Genomic DNA, 22,742 nt, shown 5'->3' on the forward strand with positions numbered 1-22,742 from the left:
GGGGGGGGGGGGGGGGGGGGGGATCATTACATATAGGTCTGCCATTATTTTAAGACATATTTTTGCATTTATGAGCTAACTTTAGAAATTACGCGATTTTCTTGTTTTTTCGTGTGTATTAGCCCATGAATTTGGTGTCTTGAAGCACCCAAAAATAAAATTTGAAATATGAGGATCAGAGAATGAGCTAGGGAAACATTACGTATAGTCCCACTATTTTAAGGTATATGTTTGCATTTACGAGCCAACTTTTAGAAATTATGCGGTTTTCTAAGTTTTTCGTGTGAACGAGCCAATGGGTTTGACGCATTTGGCACTTGAAAATGAACTCCAAAAAAACTTTACGCAGACCTCCGTAATGAGTTGGGGAGCATTACGTATAGTTTTGTCATTATTTAAAGATATATTTTCGCATTTACGAACTAACTTCAGGAATTACGCGACTTTCTTAATATTTTTCGTGTATATTAGCCTATGGATTTGGCTCCTAGGAACACCCGAAAATAAAATCTGAAAAAACTTTATGAAGACCTCCATAATAAGTTGAGGGAGCATTATATATAATCCTGCCATTTTTTTAAGACATATTTCACAATATATGAGTCAACTTTTAGAAATAACGTGACTTTATTGATTTTTCTAGTGTATTAACCCATGAATTTGGCGTATTTGAGTACCAAAGACGTCTTTTAGTTCTGCCATTATTTTAAGACATATTTTTGCATTTATGAGCTAACTTTTAGAAATTATCGATTTTCTTGGTTTTTCATGTGTATTAGCTCATGAATTTGGTGTCTTGGGGCACCCAAAAATGAAATTTGAAATTTTTTTATGAGAACCTCTGGAATGAGTGAGGGGAACATTACGTATAGTCCCACCATTTTAAGGTATATTTTTGCATTTATGAGCCAACTTTTAAAAATTACGCGGCTTTCTAAGTTTTTCATGTGTATTAGCCCATGAATTTGACGCATTTGACACTTGAAAATGAAATTCAAAAAAACTTTACGCAGACCTCCGTAATGAGTTGGGGGAGCATTACATATAGTTCTGTCATTATTTTAAGACACATTTTCGCATTTACGAGCTAACTTTAGAAACTATACGGCTTTCTTAGTTTCTTTGTGTATATTAGCCTATGGAATTGGCGCCTTAGAGGACCCAAAAATAAAATTTGGAAAAACTTTATGAAGACCTCCAGAATGAGTTGAGGGAGCATTATATATAGTCTCGCCATTTTTTTAAGACATATTTCACAGTATATGAGTAAACTTTTAGAAATAACGTGACTTTCTTGATTTTTCGAGTGTATTAACCAATGAATTTGGCGTCTTTGAGTACCAAAAGACATCTTTTAGTTCTGCCATTATTTTAAGACATATTTTTGCATTTATGAGCTAACTTTTAGAAATTATCGATTTTCTTGGTTTTTCATGTGTATTAGCTCATGAATTTGGTGTCTTGGGGCACCCAAAAATGAAATTTGAAAATTTTTTATGAGAACCTCTGGAATGAGAGAGGTGCATTTATGAGCCAACTTTTAGAAATTACGCGGGTTTCTAAGTTTTTCATGTGTATTAGCCCATGGATTTGACGCATTTGATACTTGAAAATGAAATTCAAAAAAAGTTGACGCAGACCTCCGTAATGAGTTGGGGGAGCATTACGTATAGTTCTGTCATTATTTTAAGACACATTTTCGCATTTACGAGCTACTTTTAGAAACTATACGGCTTTCTTAGTTTCTTTGTGTATATTAGCCTATGGAATTGGCGCCTTAGACGACCTAAAAATAAAATCTGGAAAAACTTTATGAAGACCTCCATAATGAGTTGAGGGAGCATTATATATAGTTTCGCCATTTTTTTAAGACATATTTCACAGTATATGAGTAAACTTTTAGAAATAACGTGACTTTCTTGATTTTTCGAGTGTATTAAACAATGAATTTGGCGTCTTTGAGTACCAAAAGACATCTTTTAGTTCTGCTATTATTTTAAGACATATTTTTACATTTATGAGCTAACTTTTAGAAATTATCGATTTTCTTGGTTTTTCATGTGTATTAGCTCATGAATTTGGTGTCTTGGGGCACCCAAAAATGAAATTTGAAAATTTTTTATGAGAACTTCTGGAATGAGTGAAGGGAACATTACGTATAGTCCCACCATTTAAGGTATATGTTTGCATTTATGAGCCAACTTTTAGAAATTACGCGGCTTTCTAAGTTTTTCATGTGTATTAGCCCATGGATTTGACGCATTTAATACTTGAAAATGAAATTCAAAAAAAACTTTATGCAGACCTCCGTAATGAGTTGGGGAGCATTACGTATAGTTCTGTCATTATTTTAAGACACATTTTCGTATTTACGAGCTAACTTTAGAAACTATACGGCTTTCTTAGTTTCTTTGTGTATATTAGCCTATGGAATTGGCGCCTTAGAGGACCCAAAATTAAAATCTGGAAAAACTTTATGAAGACCTCCATAATGAGTTGAGGGAGCATTATATATAGTCTCGCCATTTTTTATGATATATTTCACAGTATATGAGTAAACTTTTAGAAATAACGTGACTTTCTTGATTTTACGAGTGTATTAACCAATGAATTTGGCGTCTTTGAGTACCAAAAGACATCTTTTAGTTCTGCCATTATATTAAGACATATTTTTACATTTATGAGCTAACTTTTAGAAATTATCGATTTTCTTGGTTTTTCATGTGTATTAGCTCATGAATTTGGTTTCTTGGGGCACCCAAAAATGAAATTTGAAATTTTTTTATGAGAACCTCTGGAATGAGTGAGGGGAACATTACTTATAGTCCCACCATTTTAAGGTATATTTTGGCATTTATGAGCTAACTTTTAGAAATTACGCAGCTTTCTAAGTTTTTCATGTGTATTAGCCCATGGATTTGACGCATTTGATACTTGAAATGAAATTCAAAAAAACTTTACGCAGACCTCCGTAATGAGTGAAGCATTACGTATAGTTCTGTCATTATTTTAAGACACATTTTCGCATTTACGAACTACCTTTAGGATTATGCGACTTTCTTAGTTTTTTCGTGTATATTAGCCTATGAATTTGGCGCCTTGGAGGACCCGAAAATAAAATCTATAAAACTTTATGAAGTCCTCCATAATGAGTTGAGGGAGCATTATATATAGGCCCGCCATTTGTTTTAAGACATATTTCACAATATATGAGTCAACTTTTAAAAATAACGCGACTTTCTTGATTTTTCGAGTGTATTAACCGATGAATTTAGCGTCTTTGAGTACCAAAAATAAAATCAGAAAAGCCTTTTTTGAGAACCTCCATAATGAGTTGCGGGAGCATTACGTATAATTCCGCCATTTTAAAGCATATTTTTGTATTTATAAGCTAACTTTTAAAAATTACGTGACTTTCTTTGTTTTACGTGTATATTAGCCCATACATTTGTAAGGACCTGTGTAATGAGTTGTGAGAGCATTACGTATAGTCCAACTATTTTTCAAGACATATTCATATTTACGAGACAACTTTTAGAAATTGCGCGATTTTCTTAGTTTGTGTATTAGCACATGGATTTGACGCCTTAGGTCACTGAAATAAAATCTGAAACTTTTTTGTTAGGACCTTTGTAATTAGTTGGGGAAGTATTGCGTATAATCTCAACATATTTTCGCATTTATAAGATAATTTTTAAGAATTACACAACTTTCTTGGTTTTTCGTAGTCCATGGATTAGGTGCCTTGGAACAACCATTTTTTTGTGATATGACTTACCTATCGATTTTTTTGTGTAAGTTTTACGGAACCCTGCGTAGGGAGTTGGTGGAGTAGTACATACAATCTCATCATTTTTTAGGCATATATTTGCATTTAGGGGCCAATTACATGAAGTAACTGATTTTTTCTAATTTTATGTGTGTAAATTCATGAATATTTTGGTAATATGACTACAATTAATTTTTTTGCGTTGCCTTAAATGAACTTTCTGTATCTAGTAAGGGGACCAAAACACATAGTCTCATCGTTGTTTGAGGCATTCAAAATCAATTTACAGGAATTTGACTACTTTTTTTGTTTTTGGTGTGTGTTAGTCCATAAATATTTTGTCGATGTGACTTTCGATCATTTTTTTTTGCGAAACATGTACGAAACCTTCCGTAGGGAGTTAGGGAGCAGTATAGACAATCTCACTATTTTAAAGCATTTCTGGGATCTAAGGCCAATTTATAAGAATTAAGTGATTTTCTACGTTTTTTCCTATGTGTTAGCCCGTGAATATTTTAGTGATATGACTTTCAATTAAAATTTTTGTGAAACTTTTGCAGGACTCTCTATAGGGAGTTGGGAGCAGTACCTACAATTTCACCATTTTTGAAGCGTTTTTGGATATTTAGGGACCAATTTAGAGGAATTGGGTGGCTTTCTTAGATTTTTGTGTGTTAGCTCATGAATATTTTGGTGATATGACTTTTGATCGTCTTTTTGTAAACCTTTACGGAAGCATTCATAGAGAGTTGGGATCAGTACATTTAGTCTCACTATTTTTGAGGTATATTTTGACATTTAGGTGCCCATTTATAGGAATTATATTATTATTTTTGTTTTTTTGTGTATGTTAGCCTATAAATAATTTGGTGATATGACTTTCGATCACTTTTGTCAAAATTTTATAGAACTCTATGTAAGGAGTTAGAAAAATAGTACATACAATGTCACCAATTTTGAGGTATTTTAGAGATTGAGGAGCCAATTTACTGGAATTAAGTGTTTTTTAAGTTATCCATATGTGTTAAATCATGAATATTTTGTTAATATGCCTTTCGATATATTGTTTTTTGCAAATCTTTATGGAACCTTTAGGCAAATTTCTTAATTTTTCATGTGTGTTAGTACCTCAATCTTTTGTGATATGAATTTTGGCACTTTATTTTTCCAAGAACTTTAAAAGACACTCCGAAATGACACGAGGAGCAATACATATAACCTCATCGTAATACACACCACATTTTTAGCATTTTGGGGTCTCTGAATAGGAATCAGACTAGTTTTTCAGTTTTTCATATGTGTTGTTAGTACATGAGTTTTTTAGTGATATGCATTTCAGACATTTTTTTTGTAAAAACTTTATCAGGCCCTCCATAATGACCTGAGGTAACAATACATAGCCTCAATACACCACTTTTTTAGCATTTAGGGGGAACTCAATAGGAATTAGGCGATTTTCTCAATTTTTTTATGTGTTAATACATGAATTTTTGGTAATATAGATTTTGGGAACTTTTTGTGCAAAAATTTTACATGACTCTTCATAATGACCTGGAGGGATAATACATATAACCTCACCATGATTCACACCATTTATTTTTTTTGGCATTTATGGATCAATCAACAGTAATTAAGATTTTTTTTCAATTTTTCGTGTTTGCAAGTACATGAATTTTTGCTGATATGAATTTCAGATCCTTTTTTTCTTTGCAAAAACTTCAAAGGACCCTTCTTAATGACCTGGGGAAATAATACCTATACACTCACCATGATCCACGTCCATATTTTAATATTTAAGGTCACTTGACATGAATTAGATGATTTTCTTAGTCTTTCATGCGTGCTAGTACATAAATTTTTTGGTGATATGAATTTTGGGCACTTTTTTTTTTCAAAAGCTTTATAGGACCCTAGTAAAGACCTGGGGAAACAATACATATAGCTTCACCGTGGTTCACGCCACTTTTTAGAATTTATGGGCCGCTCAATAAGAATTAGGGCTATTTTCTCATTTTGTGTATGTGTTAGCAATATTTAGAGGCCACTAAACTCTTTGATTTCATTTTTACGTAACATATTTAAAATTACAAGATTTAAAGGGATTTTTGTATGTTATACATATCTTTAGTTTATGATCATAAATTCAAGTCTTTTTTACCTTTTGAAATTTCACGTCAAGCCAAAATCAAATAAACAAATTGAAAGAGAGAAAATGAATAAAAGACAACAAGGGCCGTGAAATATCCGTCATTGTATTGATATGTTCTAAATATCTTTAGTTTAAGAATACAAGATTCAAAAAATTTATTTAAAAAAAAAATAACTTCATGCATATCAAATCTAGACAAATAAATCAAAACAAAGAAAGTAGTTAAAACGATAGCAAGAAATGTGAAAATCCAAAAATATCCTTTGTCGTCTCTTGAGCTCCCTATTGTCATATAGAAAATCTCATGCAAATTAAAATCAGATAAATAAACCGAAACAGAGAAAATAGTGAGAACGGCAGCAAGAAGTGTGAAAATCCAAAAATATCCTTCGAGCTCCTTTTATATTATAGTTCAAACATAAAAATTAAAAATAATTTGATTACACGTGCAAAAGGGAGTTCTTGACATTAAATATGTAAAAGACTATCCAAAAGAAATTTTAAAAACTTTTATACCACTTTTTTCTATTATTTTAAGATTTGTTATTGGATATTCATTTTCCATCATAACCTCTAATAAAAAAAAAACATCACAAGAATATCATTTGTAAATGTTTTTTTAAAATTTAATAATTTTCAAATCTATCTATATTCTGTAATAGGGACATAGTTTGACAATATATTTTGACTTCAATAAGCCACAACTATGGAAATAAATTATTTTTAAATATTAATATAACAAAAAGGATGATGGGTCAAGCAATTTCCCAATCAATATGATCAAAATTATAATTTTTATAAATATTAGGATAATTTAATTTTAGATTTTAGCTTTACATAATATTGTTTCTTTTATTATTAGTTTTGACATACTATATAGTGGAGTCTACTTCATCCTCATTAGTGTTTCTATAATGATTTCCAGAAATTTCTTCTTTTACTAGTAATAATCTTATATTTGATTCGATTAATTTAAATTCGTATTTATATTTATTGTGAATAATAGTTATAGTTAATAACAATATTGTTCGATAATAGTAATTAACAATATAATCAATTATAATTCGTTATGATTAGTGATTAATGTAGTAACGATTGTAAATAATTTTGTTATAATAATAATTATAAATTACATTAATGGTGTTAATAATTAACTGTGCTAATTGACGATAATAGTAATAATGCTGAAAATCAATTATAAAGGTGAAGTTGATAATGAATGGTAAGGGCGAAACAATAATAGTTAGCGATAAAAGTGAATGAGATGGTGTTAAATATTACCTTAATCATTCAAATTTATTCAGATCTATAAAGCAATCGTAAAATCAAAAATAAAATGTGCTCATATAATAATTGTTTTGTCTTACTATTGCAAATTGCAATATTTCTTTTTCATGTTGTCTTATTCATTACTTCATCAAATTCGTTATCATGTATGTTGTTCAATGTACTCTATTTTTTCTTTATTAATTAAAGTACTTGACCTACTTTTCTCAATAATAAAAAATTAAAGTGCGTAAATATTGATTAAGAAAGAGATAATATATTAATAAGATCTTGTGGTACAATCCTACCTAATCATGTGGTCTGGTTTGTACATAATTAAAATTCTAGCTAAAGGGATCGATTTAAAATTTAAATTTTAAAAATTTTAATTTTTATATTTTTAATATTGGATGTCTGTATTTTTAAAATTATTATTATTATTATTATTATATAGAAATTAACTATAAATTTCATTGTTGTCTATTGCAAAATCATTCATAGCTAATACTTTTTTATATAATATGTCACTAAATAAAATTGGTGATCGATACTAATTTTATAACGACAATTCAATATAACGTGTAAATAAAATTTGTTCGTCACAAAATTGATTTGAATACTTTTCACATATATATTTAAAGTTTATATTAAATTCTCGTTATAAAGATTGCATCCATCACTGAGAATATATATATATTAAAAAAAGTGTTTTTCCTTTTTCTTGTGGTCCAATCGTCCTAGTGTTCTAAACACGGATTATTGGCCCTTAAGAGTGGGTTTTTTTTTTTAAAGCTTTAAGTGAAACTTAGTGTGGAATATTAGTGCCTAATTAACCTTTAATTTATGAAAAAGAATATCAATAAAAAATTACAATATATTATAAAGGAATTTCCTAATGGTTAGCAAGTGCTCTACTGTCATAGTCCCATCTTTTAGGAAAAAAAGAAAAGTAATGTAGCAAAAACATTACATACTCTATCCATCTAAAAGACTAAAATTTCATGAAGTTCTTTTAAGGGGCTCATTTGATAGAGTTGGTTTGTCCGTGGGGATCATCTGGCTCTATTTCTAAAGTATTAACAGAACTTCATGAAAAATTTAGGCAAAATAAAAATTTACAATTTCGAATTACTAAAAATTCATGAACTATAACATAAAAACGTCAAAATGGGAGTGTACCTAGTCTAGGCTCGTCTGACCTTAAACTAGGTTTGGTTTGCCCGTGGGACTAACTGAATCCACTACTAAGGTCTTTACGGACATCCATGAACAATTTCGCCAAAAAATTCAAAATTTTAGATCACCAAAAATTCACGAACTATAGCACAAGAAAATCGACAAAATGTGGGTTTACCGTGTAAGGGCTCATTTGACCTTGAAAATAGGTCGGTTAGCCCGTAAGAACAACTTATTTCATTTCTAAGGTTTTAACGAACGTCCATGAAAAAATTCAGTCATTTTATTTCGAGATTTCTGGATCAAAAAAAATTCATGGACTATAGCCCATGAAAATCGATAATTCTGTCATTGTCTGCTTTGGAGCTCGTTGGAACTTTAAAATGCACAACCTTTCCCCGCGGGACGAACTGGTTCCATTTCTAACGTATTAATGGACGTCCATGAAAATATCGGTCATTTTATTTCAAGATTTCTAGATAAAAAAAAGTTCATGGGCTATAGCATATGAAAATCGGTAAAATTCATCTTTTCCTGCTTTGGGGCTCGTTTGAACGTGAAAATGCACATTTTTTCCTGCACGACGAATTAGTTCTATTTCTAAGGTATTAACGAACGTCCGTGAAAATATTTTAGCCATTTTTTCAAATTTTTACAAATGAAAAAAAATTAATGGGATATAGCACAAGAAAATTGATAAAAACTGCATTTGTTTGCTTTGTTTCTCATTTGAACATTAAATACACAATTTTCCATATAGGACGAACTGGTTCTGTTTATAAGGTATTAACGAACGTCCATGAAAATTTTTTGGCCATTTTTGTTCATATTTTTACGGATGAAAAAATATCCATAGCCTATAACACATGAAAATTGATAAAATCTGCATTTGTTTGTTTTGGTGCTCGTTTGAACATTAAAATATATAATTTTTCCCGCAAGAGAAACTTGTTCCATTTGTAAGGTTTTAACAGACGTCCACGAAAATTTTCAACTATTTTATTTCAGGATTTCTGGATAAAAAAAATCATGGGTTATAGCACACAAAAATTGATAAAATCTGTATTTGTTTGCTTTGGTGCTCGTTTGAACATTAAAATATATAATTTCCCCACAAGAGAAACTTGTTCCATTTGTAAGGTTTTAACGGACGTCCATGAAAATTTTCAACTATTTTATTTCAGATTTTCGGATAAAAAAAATTCACGGGTTATAGCACACGAAAATTGGTAAAATTTGTCATGCTTGTTATTGGCCTCGTTTCAACTTGAAAATGCACCATTTTTTTACACAGCGAACTCGTTCCATTTTAAAGATATTAATGGACGTTCATGAAAAATTTTGGCAATTTAATTTTAGGATTTACAAATGAAAATAAACTCATGCGCTATAGCACACGAACATTGATAAATTCTGCCTTTGCTTGCTTTGGGGCTCGTTGGAACTTGAAAATGCACCAGTTTTTCTCGCAGGACGAACTGGTTTCATTTCTAAGTTATTAACAGACGTCCATGAAAAATTTCGGTCATCTTGTTTCAAGATTTTCGGATAAAAAAATCATGGGCTATAGAACACGAAAATCGATAAAATTCATCTTTTCATGTTTTCGTTTGAACTTGAAAATGCACATTTTTTCCCGCGGGACGAAGTGATTCCATTGCTAAGGTATTAACGGACGTCTATGAAAAACTTTGATCATTTTTTGGAATTTACGGATTAAAAAAATTCATGGGCTATAGCACACGAAAATCGATAAATTTTGTCTTTGCCTGCTTTGGAGCTCGTTTAAACTTGAAAATACACCAGTTTTTCTCGCGGTACAATCTTGTTTCATTTCTAAGGTATTAACAGACGTCCATTAAAAGTTTCAGCCAATTTATTTTGAGATTTTCAGATCAAAAAATTTATAGGCTATAGCATAAAAAAATCGATTAAACCTGTCTTTGTCTGCATTGAGGCTAGATTGAACTTGGAAATGCACTAATTTTTCCCCTGCGACGAACTAGTCTCATTTCTAAGGTCTTAATGGACGTCCATGAAAAATTTTGACCATTTTGTTTCGAAATTTCTAGATCAAACATGTTCATGGGCTATAACACACGAAAATTAGTAAAATCTGTCTTTGCATGCTATCGGCTCGTTTAAACTTTATAATGCACAATTTTTTTCCCGCGGAACGAACTGGTTCTATTTCTAAGGTTTTAATGGACGTTCATGAAAAATTTTGGTCATTTTTTTGAAATTTCGAATTCAAAAAATCCATGAGCTATAACACACGAAAATCGATAAAATCTGCTTTTAACTGCTTTAGGGATCGTTTGAACTTGAAAATACATGATTTTTTCTCGCGAAATGAACTAATTCCTTTTCTAAGATCTTAAGGAACGACCATGAAAAATTTCTGTCATTATGATTTGCAATTTCTGCATCAACAAAAATCCATGGGCTATAACACAAAAAATTGATAGAATCTCTCTTTGCCTACTTTGGAACTCGTTTGAACTTGAAAATGCACCATTTTTACCTGCGTAACGAATTGATTCCATTTCTAAGATATTAACTGACACCCACTAAAATTTTTGGCCATTTTATTTCGGTATTACAAATGGAAAAAAATCATGGGTTATAGCACACGAAAATTGGTAAGTTCTGCATTTGTCTGCTTTGTGGCTCGCTTGATGTTGAAAATACATCAGTATTCCTCGCGGGACGAACTGGTTCAATTTCTAAGGTCTTAATGGACGTCTATGAAAATTTTTGGTCATTTTATTTTAGAATTTCTTGATAAAAAAAATCAATGGACTATAGCACACGAAAATCAGAAAGTTCTGCCTTTGTCTACTTTAAACTTGAAAATTCACTAGTTTTCTCCGCAGGACGAATTAGTTTTATTTTTAAGGTATTAATGGATGTCCAGGAATAATTTTGCCCATTTTGTTTCAAGATTTTTGGATTAAAAAAATTGTGCACTATAGTATACGAAAATTGGTAAAATCTGTCTTTTCCTACTTTGGGCTCGTTTGAACTTGAAAATGCACATTTTTTTCCCGCGGAATAAATTGACTCCATTTCTATGGTATTAAAGGACGTCCATTAGAATTTTGGCCTTCTTTTTTTGAAATTTAGCGGATGAAAAAAATCATAGGAGAAATGAAAATCGATAAATTTTGTCTTTGCCTGCTTAAAGGCTCTTTTCAACATGAAAATGTACCATTTTTCCCCAGGAAATGAACTGATTTCATTTCTAAAAGTTTAACAGGCGTCCATTAATAATTTTGGCATTTTGTTTCGAGATTTCAAGATAAAAAAATTCATGAGCTATAGCACACAAAAATTAATAAAATCCGCCTTTTTCTGCTTGGGCTAGATTGAACTTGAAAATGCACTAATTTTCCTCGCGCGACGAATTGATTTCATTACTAAGGTCTTAACGGACGTCAATGAAAAAATTCGATCATTTTATTTTGAAATTTTTGGATCAAAAATATCAATTGGATATAACACACGAAAATCAAGAAAATTTGTCTTTGCTTGCTGTGGGACTCTTTTGAAATTTATAATGCACCATTTGTTTCCGCGGGACGAACTTGATTCTATTTCAAAGGTTGTTCATTTGTTTTTGGAATTTCAGGATAAAATCTACGGGCTATAGCACAAAAAGTTGATAAAATTTGCCTTTGTCTATTTTTGGCTCATTTTTAAACTTGAAAATGCACATTTTTCCTCGCGGGATAAACCGGTCCCATTTCTAAGGTATTAATGTACGTCTATGAAATAATTTGACCATTATTTTTGAATTTACGGATGAAAAAAAATTCATAGGTTATAGCACAGGAAAATCAATAAATCCTGTCATTGCTTGCTTTGGACTCATTTGAACTTTAAAATGCACCATTTCTTCCCTTAAGAAGAATTTGTTCCATTTGTAAGGTCATATCGGACGTCCATTAAAAATTTTGGTCATTTTGTGTTAGGATTTCTGGATCAAAAAATTCATGGGCTATATCACACGAAAATCAGTAAATTCTACCTTTGCCTGATTTTGGGGCTCGTTTTAACTTGAAAATGCATCAGTTTATCCCCGTTGGATAAACTAGTTCCATTTCTAAGGTCTTAACGGATATTCATGCAAAAATTCGATCATTTTTTTTGGGATTTCTGGATAAAAAAAATTCAGAGGCTATAGTACACAAAAATCGATAAAATCTACCTTTGCCTGGTTTGGGGCTCGTTTGAACTTGAAAATGCACCAATTTTCTCCGTCAATCGAACTTGTTCCATTTCTAAGGTATTAACGAATATCAAAAAAATCTGTCTTTGTTTGCTTTGGAGCTTGTCTGAACTTTAAAATGCACCATTTTTCCAGTTGGACAATCTGGTTCAATTTCTAAGGTTTTAATGAACATCCATGAAAAATTTCGGCTTTTTTTGGGGATTTTCATATAAAAAAAAAATCATGGGATATAGCACACGAAAATCGACAAAAGCTGTTTTTGCCTGCTTTGGTGCTCGTATGAACTTGAAAATTCACCATTTTTTCTCACGCGACGAATTGATTCCATTTTTAAGGTCTTAACGGACGTCCATTAAAAATTTCGATCATTTTTTTTGAATTTCTCGATCAAAAATTTTTGGGCTAAAGCACACGAAAATTGATAAATTTTACCTTTGCCTGCTTTTGCGCTCATTTGCACTTGAAAATGCACTAGTTTTCTCCGCGAGGCGAACTGATTCCATTCCTAAGGTATTAGCGGAATTCTATGAAAAAATTTGGTCTTTTTTTCGAAATTTTCAAATGAAAAAATCAATGAGTTATAGCACACGAAAATCGATTAGTTCTATCTTTGTCTGCTTTGGAGCTCGTTTGAATATTAAAAATGCTCCACTTTTCTCTGTGGAAAGAACTGGTTCCATTTCTAACGTCTTAACAGATGTTCATGAAAAATTCCTGCCATTATATTTTGAATTTTTGGATCAAAAAAATTCATGAGTTATAACACACGAAAATTGGTAAATTCTGATTTTGCTTGTTTTGGGGTCGTTCGAATTTAAAAATACACCAATTTTCCCAGCGGGACGAATTGTTTTCATTTCTAAGGTCTTAAAAGATATCCATGCAAAATTTTGACCATATTGTTTGGGGATTTTCGATTTAAAAAATTCATAGGCTATAACACACGAAAATTGGAAAATCTGTCTTTGCCTGCTTTGGGCTCGTTTGAACTAGAAAATGCACTAATTTTCCCGCAAAACAAATTGGTTCCATTTGTAAAGTATTAACAAATGTTCATGAAAAATTTCAGCTATTTTATTTTGGAATTTTCCAATAAACAATAAATTCATGGGTTATAGCATACGAATATTGTAAAATCTACCGTTGTCTGCTTTTGGTCTCATTTGAATTTGAAAATGCACCATTTTTCTCCGCGAAATAAAGTGGTTCCATTTTTAAGGTCTAAACGACATCCATGAAAAATTTATGACATTTTTTCGGGGATTTCTGGATTAAAAAAAAATGCATGAGCGATAGCACACGAAAATCGATAAAATCTGTCTTTGACTGCTTTGAGGCTTCTTTAAACTTGAAAATACATTGTTTTTTCCCGCGGGACAAACTGGTTCCATTACTAAGGTCTTAACAGACGTCCATTAAAAATTTCGGTCATTTTGTTTAGAATTTCTGGATTAAAAAAAATCATGGGCTATAGTACACGAGAATTGGTAGAATCTGCGTTTTCCTGTTTTGGGGACCGTTTGAATTAAAAATGCACCATTTTTCCCCACGAAGAAAACTGATTCTATTTCTAATTTCTTAAAGCACGTCTATGATAAATATTCCGTATATTTTATTTTGGGTTTTTCGAATTAAAAAAATTCATGAATTTTAGCATATGAATATCGGTAAAATATGTCTTTATCTTCTTTGGGCTTGTTTGAACTTGAAAATACAATATTTTTTTCATAGGGACGAACTGGTTCCATCTCTAAAGTCTTAAAGAACGTGTATGAAAAATTTATGTCATTTTTTTGGAATTTCCAGGTCAGAAAAATAATCATTGTATAGCACACAAAAATTGATAAAATCTGCCTTTACTTGCTTTGGAGCTCGTTTAACTTGAAAATCACCATTTTTCCTGCGGAACGAACTTGTTCCATTTCTAAGGTCTTAACAGACGTCTATGAAAAATTCAAGCCATTATTTCAGGATTTCTAGATTAAAAAAAATTCATGGGTTATAACACATGAAAATCAATAAAATCTTTCTTTGCCTGCTTTGGGGCTTGTTTGAACTCTAAAATACATAATTTTTCCCCGTTGGATAAACACGTTTCATTTCTTAGGTCTTAACGACATCCATGAAAAATTTTGTCCATTTAGTTTTGGGACTTCTAGATAAAAAAAATTCAACTGGCAAACTGACTCGTTTTTAAGGTTAAATGAGCCAGAGGGTATTTGTTGATTTTTCTGTGCGTCCACGAATTTTCGGTGATCCAAAATTTGGCGTATTTTTTATCGAAATATTTCATATGTTAAGACCTTAGCAATGTAGTCAGTTGGTCTCAACTGGCAAATCAACCCATTTTGAAGATTATACGAGTTCTAGAGCAGGCAAACCCCCTTTTATCGATTTTGTGTGCATAGTTCATAGATTTTTGGTGATTCAAGATTATAGATCTTTTTCAACATAAATTTTTTATGGACGTCCAATAAGATCTTAACAAAGGAGACAGTTGGACCCCACGGGCCATTCGATCCATTTTCAAGGTCTAATGAGCCTACAACAGGTAAACCCTCATTTGGCGGATTTCATTTGTTATAGTCTGTGAATTTTTGGTGATCCGGAATGTCGTGTGTTTTTTGCCAAAACTTTTTTATGTACATCTGTTAAGACCTTAGAAATAGATTTAGTTGGTCCCCATGGGTAAACCGGCCTATTTTCAAGGTCAAACGAGCCTTAAAAAAGGTAAATCGTCATTTTACCGATTTTCTTGTGTTATAGTCTATTGATTTTTGGTGATCCGAAATTCAGGATTTTTTTGTCGAAATTTTTCATGGACGCCCTTTAAGATCTTAGCAATGGGGTTAGTTGATCCCCATGAGCAAAGGGTCTTATTTTCAAGGTCCAACAAGCCGAAAACAGGTAAACCCTCATTTTTTTCGATTTTTGTGTTCTATAGTCTATGAATTTTTGGTGATCCGAAATTTTGGATCTTTTTTTGTCGAAATTTTTCATGGACGTCTATTTATACCTTAGCAATGGAGTCAATTGGTCTCAACGTGCAAACCCGCCATTTTTAAGGTCATACGAGCCCTAGTGCAGGTAAACTCGCATTTTGCCGATTACGTGTGCTATAGTCAATGAATTTTTTATGATCCTGAATTTTGGATTTTTTTGCCAAATTTTTTCATGGACGTCCGCTAAAACTTAGCAACGCAACTAGTTAGTCCCCACGGGTAAACCGACCCATTTTCAAGGTCAAACGAGTCCTACAACAGGTAAACCTCCATTTTGCTGATTGTTTCATGTGCTATAGTCCATAGATTTTTGAAGATTCAACGTTGAATTATTTTGAGCAATAACAAAACTTAATCCCCAACTAAACAAAGTTGTCTTTATCAAAAAAAGAGAGCCACGATAAATTAAAGTCATTCGAAATCAATGAAATTCCTATCCTAATAAGTCATGTTATCCTAGTTTTAGACTGACTTTTTTTAGGGAGAATGCACAAGTACCCCCTCAACATGTGCCTGAAATCTCATAGACACACTTATACTATACTAAGCTCCTATTATCCCCCTGCACTTATTTTATAAGTAATTTTCTACTCCTTTTCGGCCTACGTGACACTAGTTTGAAAAAAAAGTCAATCAGCGTTGCGCCTACAAGATAGTGCCACGCAGGTCAAAAGGGGTAGAAAATCATTAATAAAATAAGTTCAAGAAGGTAAATGGGACCTTAGTATAGTATAAGTATGTCTCTGAGATTTCGGGCATATGTTGAGGGATATTTGTGCATTATCCCTTTTTTTATGGTAATGTGAGTTTAGTAAAATAGAATGTAATATCATATATCATATAAATAGAAATGACATTTATTTAACGATCTTTATCCAAGTTTTGAACTATTTTTTATCGTACGATCCAAAAATGGATTCTTGCCCATTGAATCTGAGTTTATTGCATGTTCAATTATGTACTTAATAAATATTTTACTTTCTATTTCTCTTTTACAAAAATCTTCCCCACACACAAAATACGAAAGAATTAATATTAAATGTTTGAGTGATCATACATTGATCTTTTCTAACAAAACAAATTATAAGTAGGCAACTTTGTCGGCAACTTGGATTATCAATGAGACCCCACTACCAAAAACAAGAATTGTGTAGAAAAAAAAAAGAATTTTTTAAGTTTTATGGACTGACGGTATAAATGTTTTGAATATTATTAATATAATTTAATTTATTATGTTATATTATTTTTTATTTTCTAATTTTTTAAATTTTATGGATTGACAGTATATATTATTGACATAAATTAATTTATTTTGATATATCATCATTTCTACTTTATAATTTATATCTTATTAGAATTAATATACAAATTATTATTTTTCAAAAGCATAATTTTAATTTTATTGATTTTGAATTTTAAAACAAGAAATATTTTATTTTAAATTGAATATTCATTCATGATAAATAAAATTTTTAAATGGTATCTAAACTTCTAATATATATACACCATTAATAATTTTAAAAAAAAATTACTTTAAAAAATTCTTTAAAGTTATTTTATTTGGCCAAACTCATATTTTAACTTCTAGATCCACCCATATATACACTTGCAATAAAGAAAAAAACTCACAAAGTGAAAGTCCTCAAAAGCAAAGCACCCATATAAACTTTACTTGATAACTACAAGCACTAGCAATTCCACCACCAAAAAAAGAAACTATTCTATCAACTTGTCCCAATATTTCTATAACAATTCTTCAAAAATAACTCCATTAAAAACCTAACACACACACAAAAAAAAAAAAAAAAAAAAAACTCTTCACCCCTTTATATATATATATAAACCATGTTAAGTTTATTAGTATCAATAAGGCAAAATTTAGAAAATATGGGAAAAAGTCCAAGAGTAGCTGATGAAAATATGACAAATATTTGTAGAGGTGGAACAACATCTAGATCAACAAGGCAACATAATTGGAACGGGTTTTCGATTATTTGTGGCGTTTTTCGCGCTCCATTAGCGTTATTTTCGTGTTTAAATCATCCAAGAATCAATGGAACAGATGGAGTTTGGGTTTCTGGAGAATTTTCACAAATTTCTGAAATGAATCATCTTATGGTTAGTGATAGTATGCGTTATGCAATATTAATGTGAAGAAAAAGATTATGGTAAGAAATGAAATGAAATTTTAGTCATGATGAGACTTTTTTTTTGTTTGTTTGTTTGTGTTTTTGGGGTTTTTATAATATATATTGATGTATGTGAAGTTTTGGATTTGTTATTTTTCATTAGGATATTTAGGGTTGTATACCTATTATACTTAATTTTATTTTATACGATAATGTTTGACCTGATTGACCTGAATGAATTCTAAAGAGAGCTTTTTTGAAATTTTACATACTTAAATATGAATGAATTCTAAAGGTTGTATTCCTATTATACTTAATTTTATTTTATACGATAATGTTTGACCTGATTGACTTGATGAATGAATTCTAAAGAGAGCTTTTTTGAAATTTTACGTACTTAAATATGACATAGTATTTTTGTGATTATATATATAAAAAAAAGGGTATTGATGTATGTGAAGTTTTGGATTTGTTATTTTTCATTAGGATATCTACGGTTGTATACGTGTTATACTTAATTTTATTTTATACGATAATTTTTGACTTGATTGACATGATGAAAGAATTCTGAAGAGAGCTTTTTTGAAATTTTACGTACTTAAATATGACATAGTATTTTTGTGATTATATAAAATAAAAAAAAAGGGTATTGATGTATGTGAAGTTTTGGATTTGTTATTTTTCATTAGGATATCTAGGGTTGTATACGTGTTATACTTAATTTTATTTTATACAATAATATTTGACTTGATAAATCTGATGAAAGAATTCTGAAATGAGCTTTTTTGAAATTTTACGTACTTAAATATGACATAGTATTTTTGTGATTATAAAAGAAAAGGGTATACATCCAACTGAGTTTGGACATAATCCATCGAAATTAACAATCATAGAGTTCTAATAATAGTTATTGATGTTTTAGTAAGTTATCCGTTTAAAACGAGTGATATTAAATATATTATGATATTTTTTTTATAACTATATACTAAAAACATGTATTTTTTTAATTTAACTATTTTTGTAATCTTTTTTTAACAATATTGAACTGAAGTTTGTAAATGAAAATGAATGCTAATATGGATAATAGAGTGAATAATGGTCCTGGAGTTGAAAATTTCTATTTTCATTTTTCATTTTGGTTAATGCTTATGTATAGAGAAAATGACAAAAAAAAATGATCCCTTATGTTTGATCTAGATTTAAAAATAGTTTCTTACATTTGTACTAAATAATTTTAATGGTTAATATTTTTAGTTTCGTTAAATATTTTTATGAAATTTTATCCGTTAAATTTACTTGAAAACTATGAAAAGAAAAAATAAATTAGCAAAAACTCATGTTTAGAGTACATTTTTTTGGTAGTTTTATATATATAGAATCTAATCCAATTTATCGAGGGGTAATTTATTAAAAAAAATTATATATTTTTAGTGTCTAATATAGTTTTTTCTGTTTTATATTTTAGGAATTGATAGGACTATTTTAGTGTTATAACTAAATTTGTTTCCTACTATTTTTGTTGATTTTAAAGAATATAAATTATTAAATATTTGACAAAGATTAAAAATATTAATTTTTTATCAAATTTAGAAGAGCAAAATTATTAATTGTATACTATAAACTATTTCGAACCTAATCTCAAACATAAGGGATATTTTTGACATTTTCTTCTTTGTGTACCTAATTATTACTTTGTTAAAACTGCTTTTTCATATATATTTGTTTTAATTTTATTTAAACTTTTTTCTTTTGATGTTTGTGTACCTCTTGTCCTAAGTTTATAATACAGATCTTAGATTAAGAATATTTTATCTAAACGGCCAACTTAATTAATTAGTTTGATGTGACATACCTATCAATTCTCTAAGTGCTTTTATAAAAAATAATTTAAAAAAATATATAAAGCTCTTGAATTAAAATTTCTAAGTGAGGCCAAATATATATATCATATAACTTATTGTCGAAGGAGGCTTGGATAAATTATTTTTCGATATCCATGGTTCCACCAATGGTGATGGATTTAATTATACCACTATTATATATTGAAGACAAATATATACATAAAATCTATGTGGAAATTATTAGAGAAATTTTAAATATTAATTATAAATCGATGAATTTAAAAATGTGATGAGTTCAACGATTTAAATATTCAACACATAATATATAATGGTAAAGTGTTTTGTAATAAATAGGTTCTTTCTGGATTCATTTAAATTTAACAATATATGCAACTTTAGTTTCATTTAATTTACTCTCAAAAATAAAATAAATTGAAGAAATGCCAATTCCAATTATATGGAACCTATTGAGAATCTTACTTTTTGTCATTTCATTTTCTATCGTCTTTAGAAAAGAAAAAGAATACTCATTTCATTTTGAAAATAAGGGTAAAACATTTACACCATAAATTCAGAATAAATCTTAATATTGAGATGTTTTTAGTTTTTTTCGGGTGTTTGATATTTACATTAAGACTCGATAAACTTTGGATCCACATATTGTAAGTTTTATTTGTAAGGGCTCTAGTCCCAATAAGATTTTTTCCATTCTCAAAAATTCGAACCTAAGACATAATTAATGGCGAAGGAATCTCAACTATTTCATTACAACTGATATCGGTCTTAACGTTGAGATAAGTACATAGGCCATGCAAATAACAATGTCATAATACTTTGGGATTCCTTTGAACTTAGCATCGCTAATTTAATATATAATTGAACTATTTTTTTCTTTACTATCTCTTGAATGTTGATATGACAAAGAGCGTAATTACACTTTTTAGACGCGTGAGAATAAAAAATAAATAAAAGTATGCCAATGTTAATTCGACAAAAATTAATAAATAAAAGGAGAATATATACTTGAGGTATATTTATTTTACTTTTTAAAGTTTGGTAAACCAAACAAATTTCTACAAGTAATTGTTTGATATATCGATATTATTCTTACATTATTCTTTGCATTAATAATTATTCTTTGTATAATGACTAAGTTGACCTTAATATGTGATTCATATAATTTCTTTAGAATATGAGTTGATAAAGCACCTAATTAATTCCTTGGCTCCTAGAGAGAACAATCATTGCTAATATTATGTGGTCCTTTTTTGTTTTTACTCAAAATGCTATGCTTTTATTTTCCACTATTGTATACTTTTATGAAGGAAAAAAAGTGTTACTATCACACAATATGGTAATGGAAAATCATTTCTATTTATTGGTAAAACTAAAAAAGCATGGAAGTTTTAGGAATCAATACCCTTATTTATTCTTATATATATTCATGTTTTTCCTCGTGACAACTTTTATTTTGAGATCGTTTGATAGGATATATAAGAATAGTACTGAATATGATATAATAGTAATGTTGGAAATAGTAACGCTAGCACTATTTTTATCGACTATTATGTTTGCTATATAATATAATGAATACACAGGGGTGTAGCTACCCTATAGTAAGGGTGTTCACACCCTTCGTCGGAAAATAATATTGTATTTATAAGCAAAATGATACACAAAGTGATTAAATAATAAATTTTGAACATCTTTGATAGAATAAGTTGTTGTAGCCAAGTGGTTTTAGATGCTTTGAAAAAGCCCTAAATGCTCATGCGTTTGAATCTCAATAGTGACATTTTTTTCCTTTTTTTTTTTGACATCCTTCGTGAAATTTGCTTCACCACTGTGTTTATATTAGAACAAAAATATTACTGAATATGGTTTTTTTAAAAAAAGAAATAATTACTATTGGTATTGTTAATGCCATAATTTACTCTATATATGAAAAATACGGAATACGGTGTATAAGAAAATTATTGATATTCAATGTGATACATGAATTGAAAATACTACCAAACAAAAAGTCAAGTACCAAAATTAATACCAGTATTATTTTCTCTAATACTTCCGACCAAATATGAATTAATGATCAATGAAGGATCGCAATATAATATCCTTATTTGATTACATTACTATGTTCATTATATTTTGTATATAAATACATGAGGTTGGGTATGCACAAGAAAGTATTGAAATTAATACAATCAAGTTTCAATTCCATCATTGTTTACGGTTCATTGTAATACTAAATCGATGATGGAGAAAATTTCTAAGCTATAAGGAGCTTAGGTCAAACAAGGACTTGTCCCTAGCTTTTAATTATTAAAGAGAACAGAGTTTGATATACCCCTCAATTTTGTCATTTGGAGCTGATATACCCCTCATTATAAAAGTGGTTCATGTATGCTCTTACCGTTATACAAACGGCTCACATATACCTCCGCCGTTACAAAATGGCTCATATATACTCTTCATTTAACGGAAGTTAAAAAATTAGTTTTAAATTTATATTTATTACTTGTAATTTTTTTAAAAAAAATTATTTTGGGGTATATATGATTCTTCAATCAAAGTTCAAGGTATATATTAATTTTTTTCATATATAAATTATTTTTTGACTTTTTTTATCATAATTATTTGAGTTTTTTATCTTATTTTGTTTTTTTCTTTCATTCCTCAGTTTAAAGGAAAAAAAATTTAAACTATTTTTTTACGTGTATTTTAATTTCGTATTCGAAGAAAAAATTTGGTCATCTACAATAAGTTTTACAAGAATATTAGTGAAACATAAATAAATTTGATTATCAAAATAATAATTATAAATTAGTCATTGAAACAAAAAAAAAGGTCAAAAAAAATGTTTGACGAGGATTAAATTTACTCATATGAGATTATATTTTTTAGAAAAAAATAATAAAAATTTAGATTAAAATTATTTTTTTTTTCATTTCCGTTAGAGGAAAAGGGTATATGTGAGCCATTTGTCTACAAGTAGGGGTATATATGAGCCACTTTCATAACAAGGGGTATATCAGCTCTAAATGATAAAGTTGAGGGGTATATCAGACCCTTTTCCCATTATTAAATATGAGAAACTTGTTTGGGTCAATTAAAAGTAGAACACACTAAAAGAAAAAACGTTCTGAATTAGAAGTTTTGTTATTTTTAAATAAATT

At 29.7% G+C, this 22,742-nt stretch overlaps 1 protein-coding gene across 1 annotated transcript; it reads left to right on the forward strand.

The window, feature by feature from the left end:
• The first annotated feature begins 17,217 nt into the window (after positions 1-17,217).
• LOC107024491 lies at positions 17,218-17,954 on the forward strand. The gene has a single exon (XM_015225479.2). The coding sequence runs from the start codon at positions 17,442-17,444 to the stop codon at positions 17,748-17,750; it is 309 nt and encodes a 102-aa protein (XP_015080965.1). The 5' UTR covers positions 17,218-17,441; the 3' UTR covers positions 17,751-17,954.
• The last annotated feature ends 4,788 nt before the right edge of the window (positions 17,955-22,742 follow it).

Source organism: Solanum pennellii, chromosome 7, assembly GCF_001406875.1.
Source record: "Solanum pennellii chromosome 7, SPENNV200".
Taxonomy (NCBI): Eukaryota; Viridiplantae; Streptophyta; class Magnoliopsida; order Solanales; family Solanaceae; genus Solanum; species Solanum pennellii.

What these genes read in the sequence shown, in the direction of transcription:
- LOC107024491 (XM_015225479.2), top strand. Translation starts at nt 17,442, where the DNA reads ATGTTAAGTTTATTAGTATCAATAAGGCAAAATTTAGAAAATATGGGA.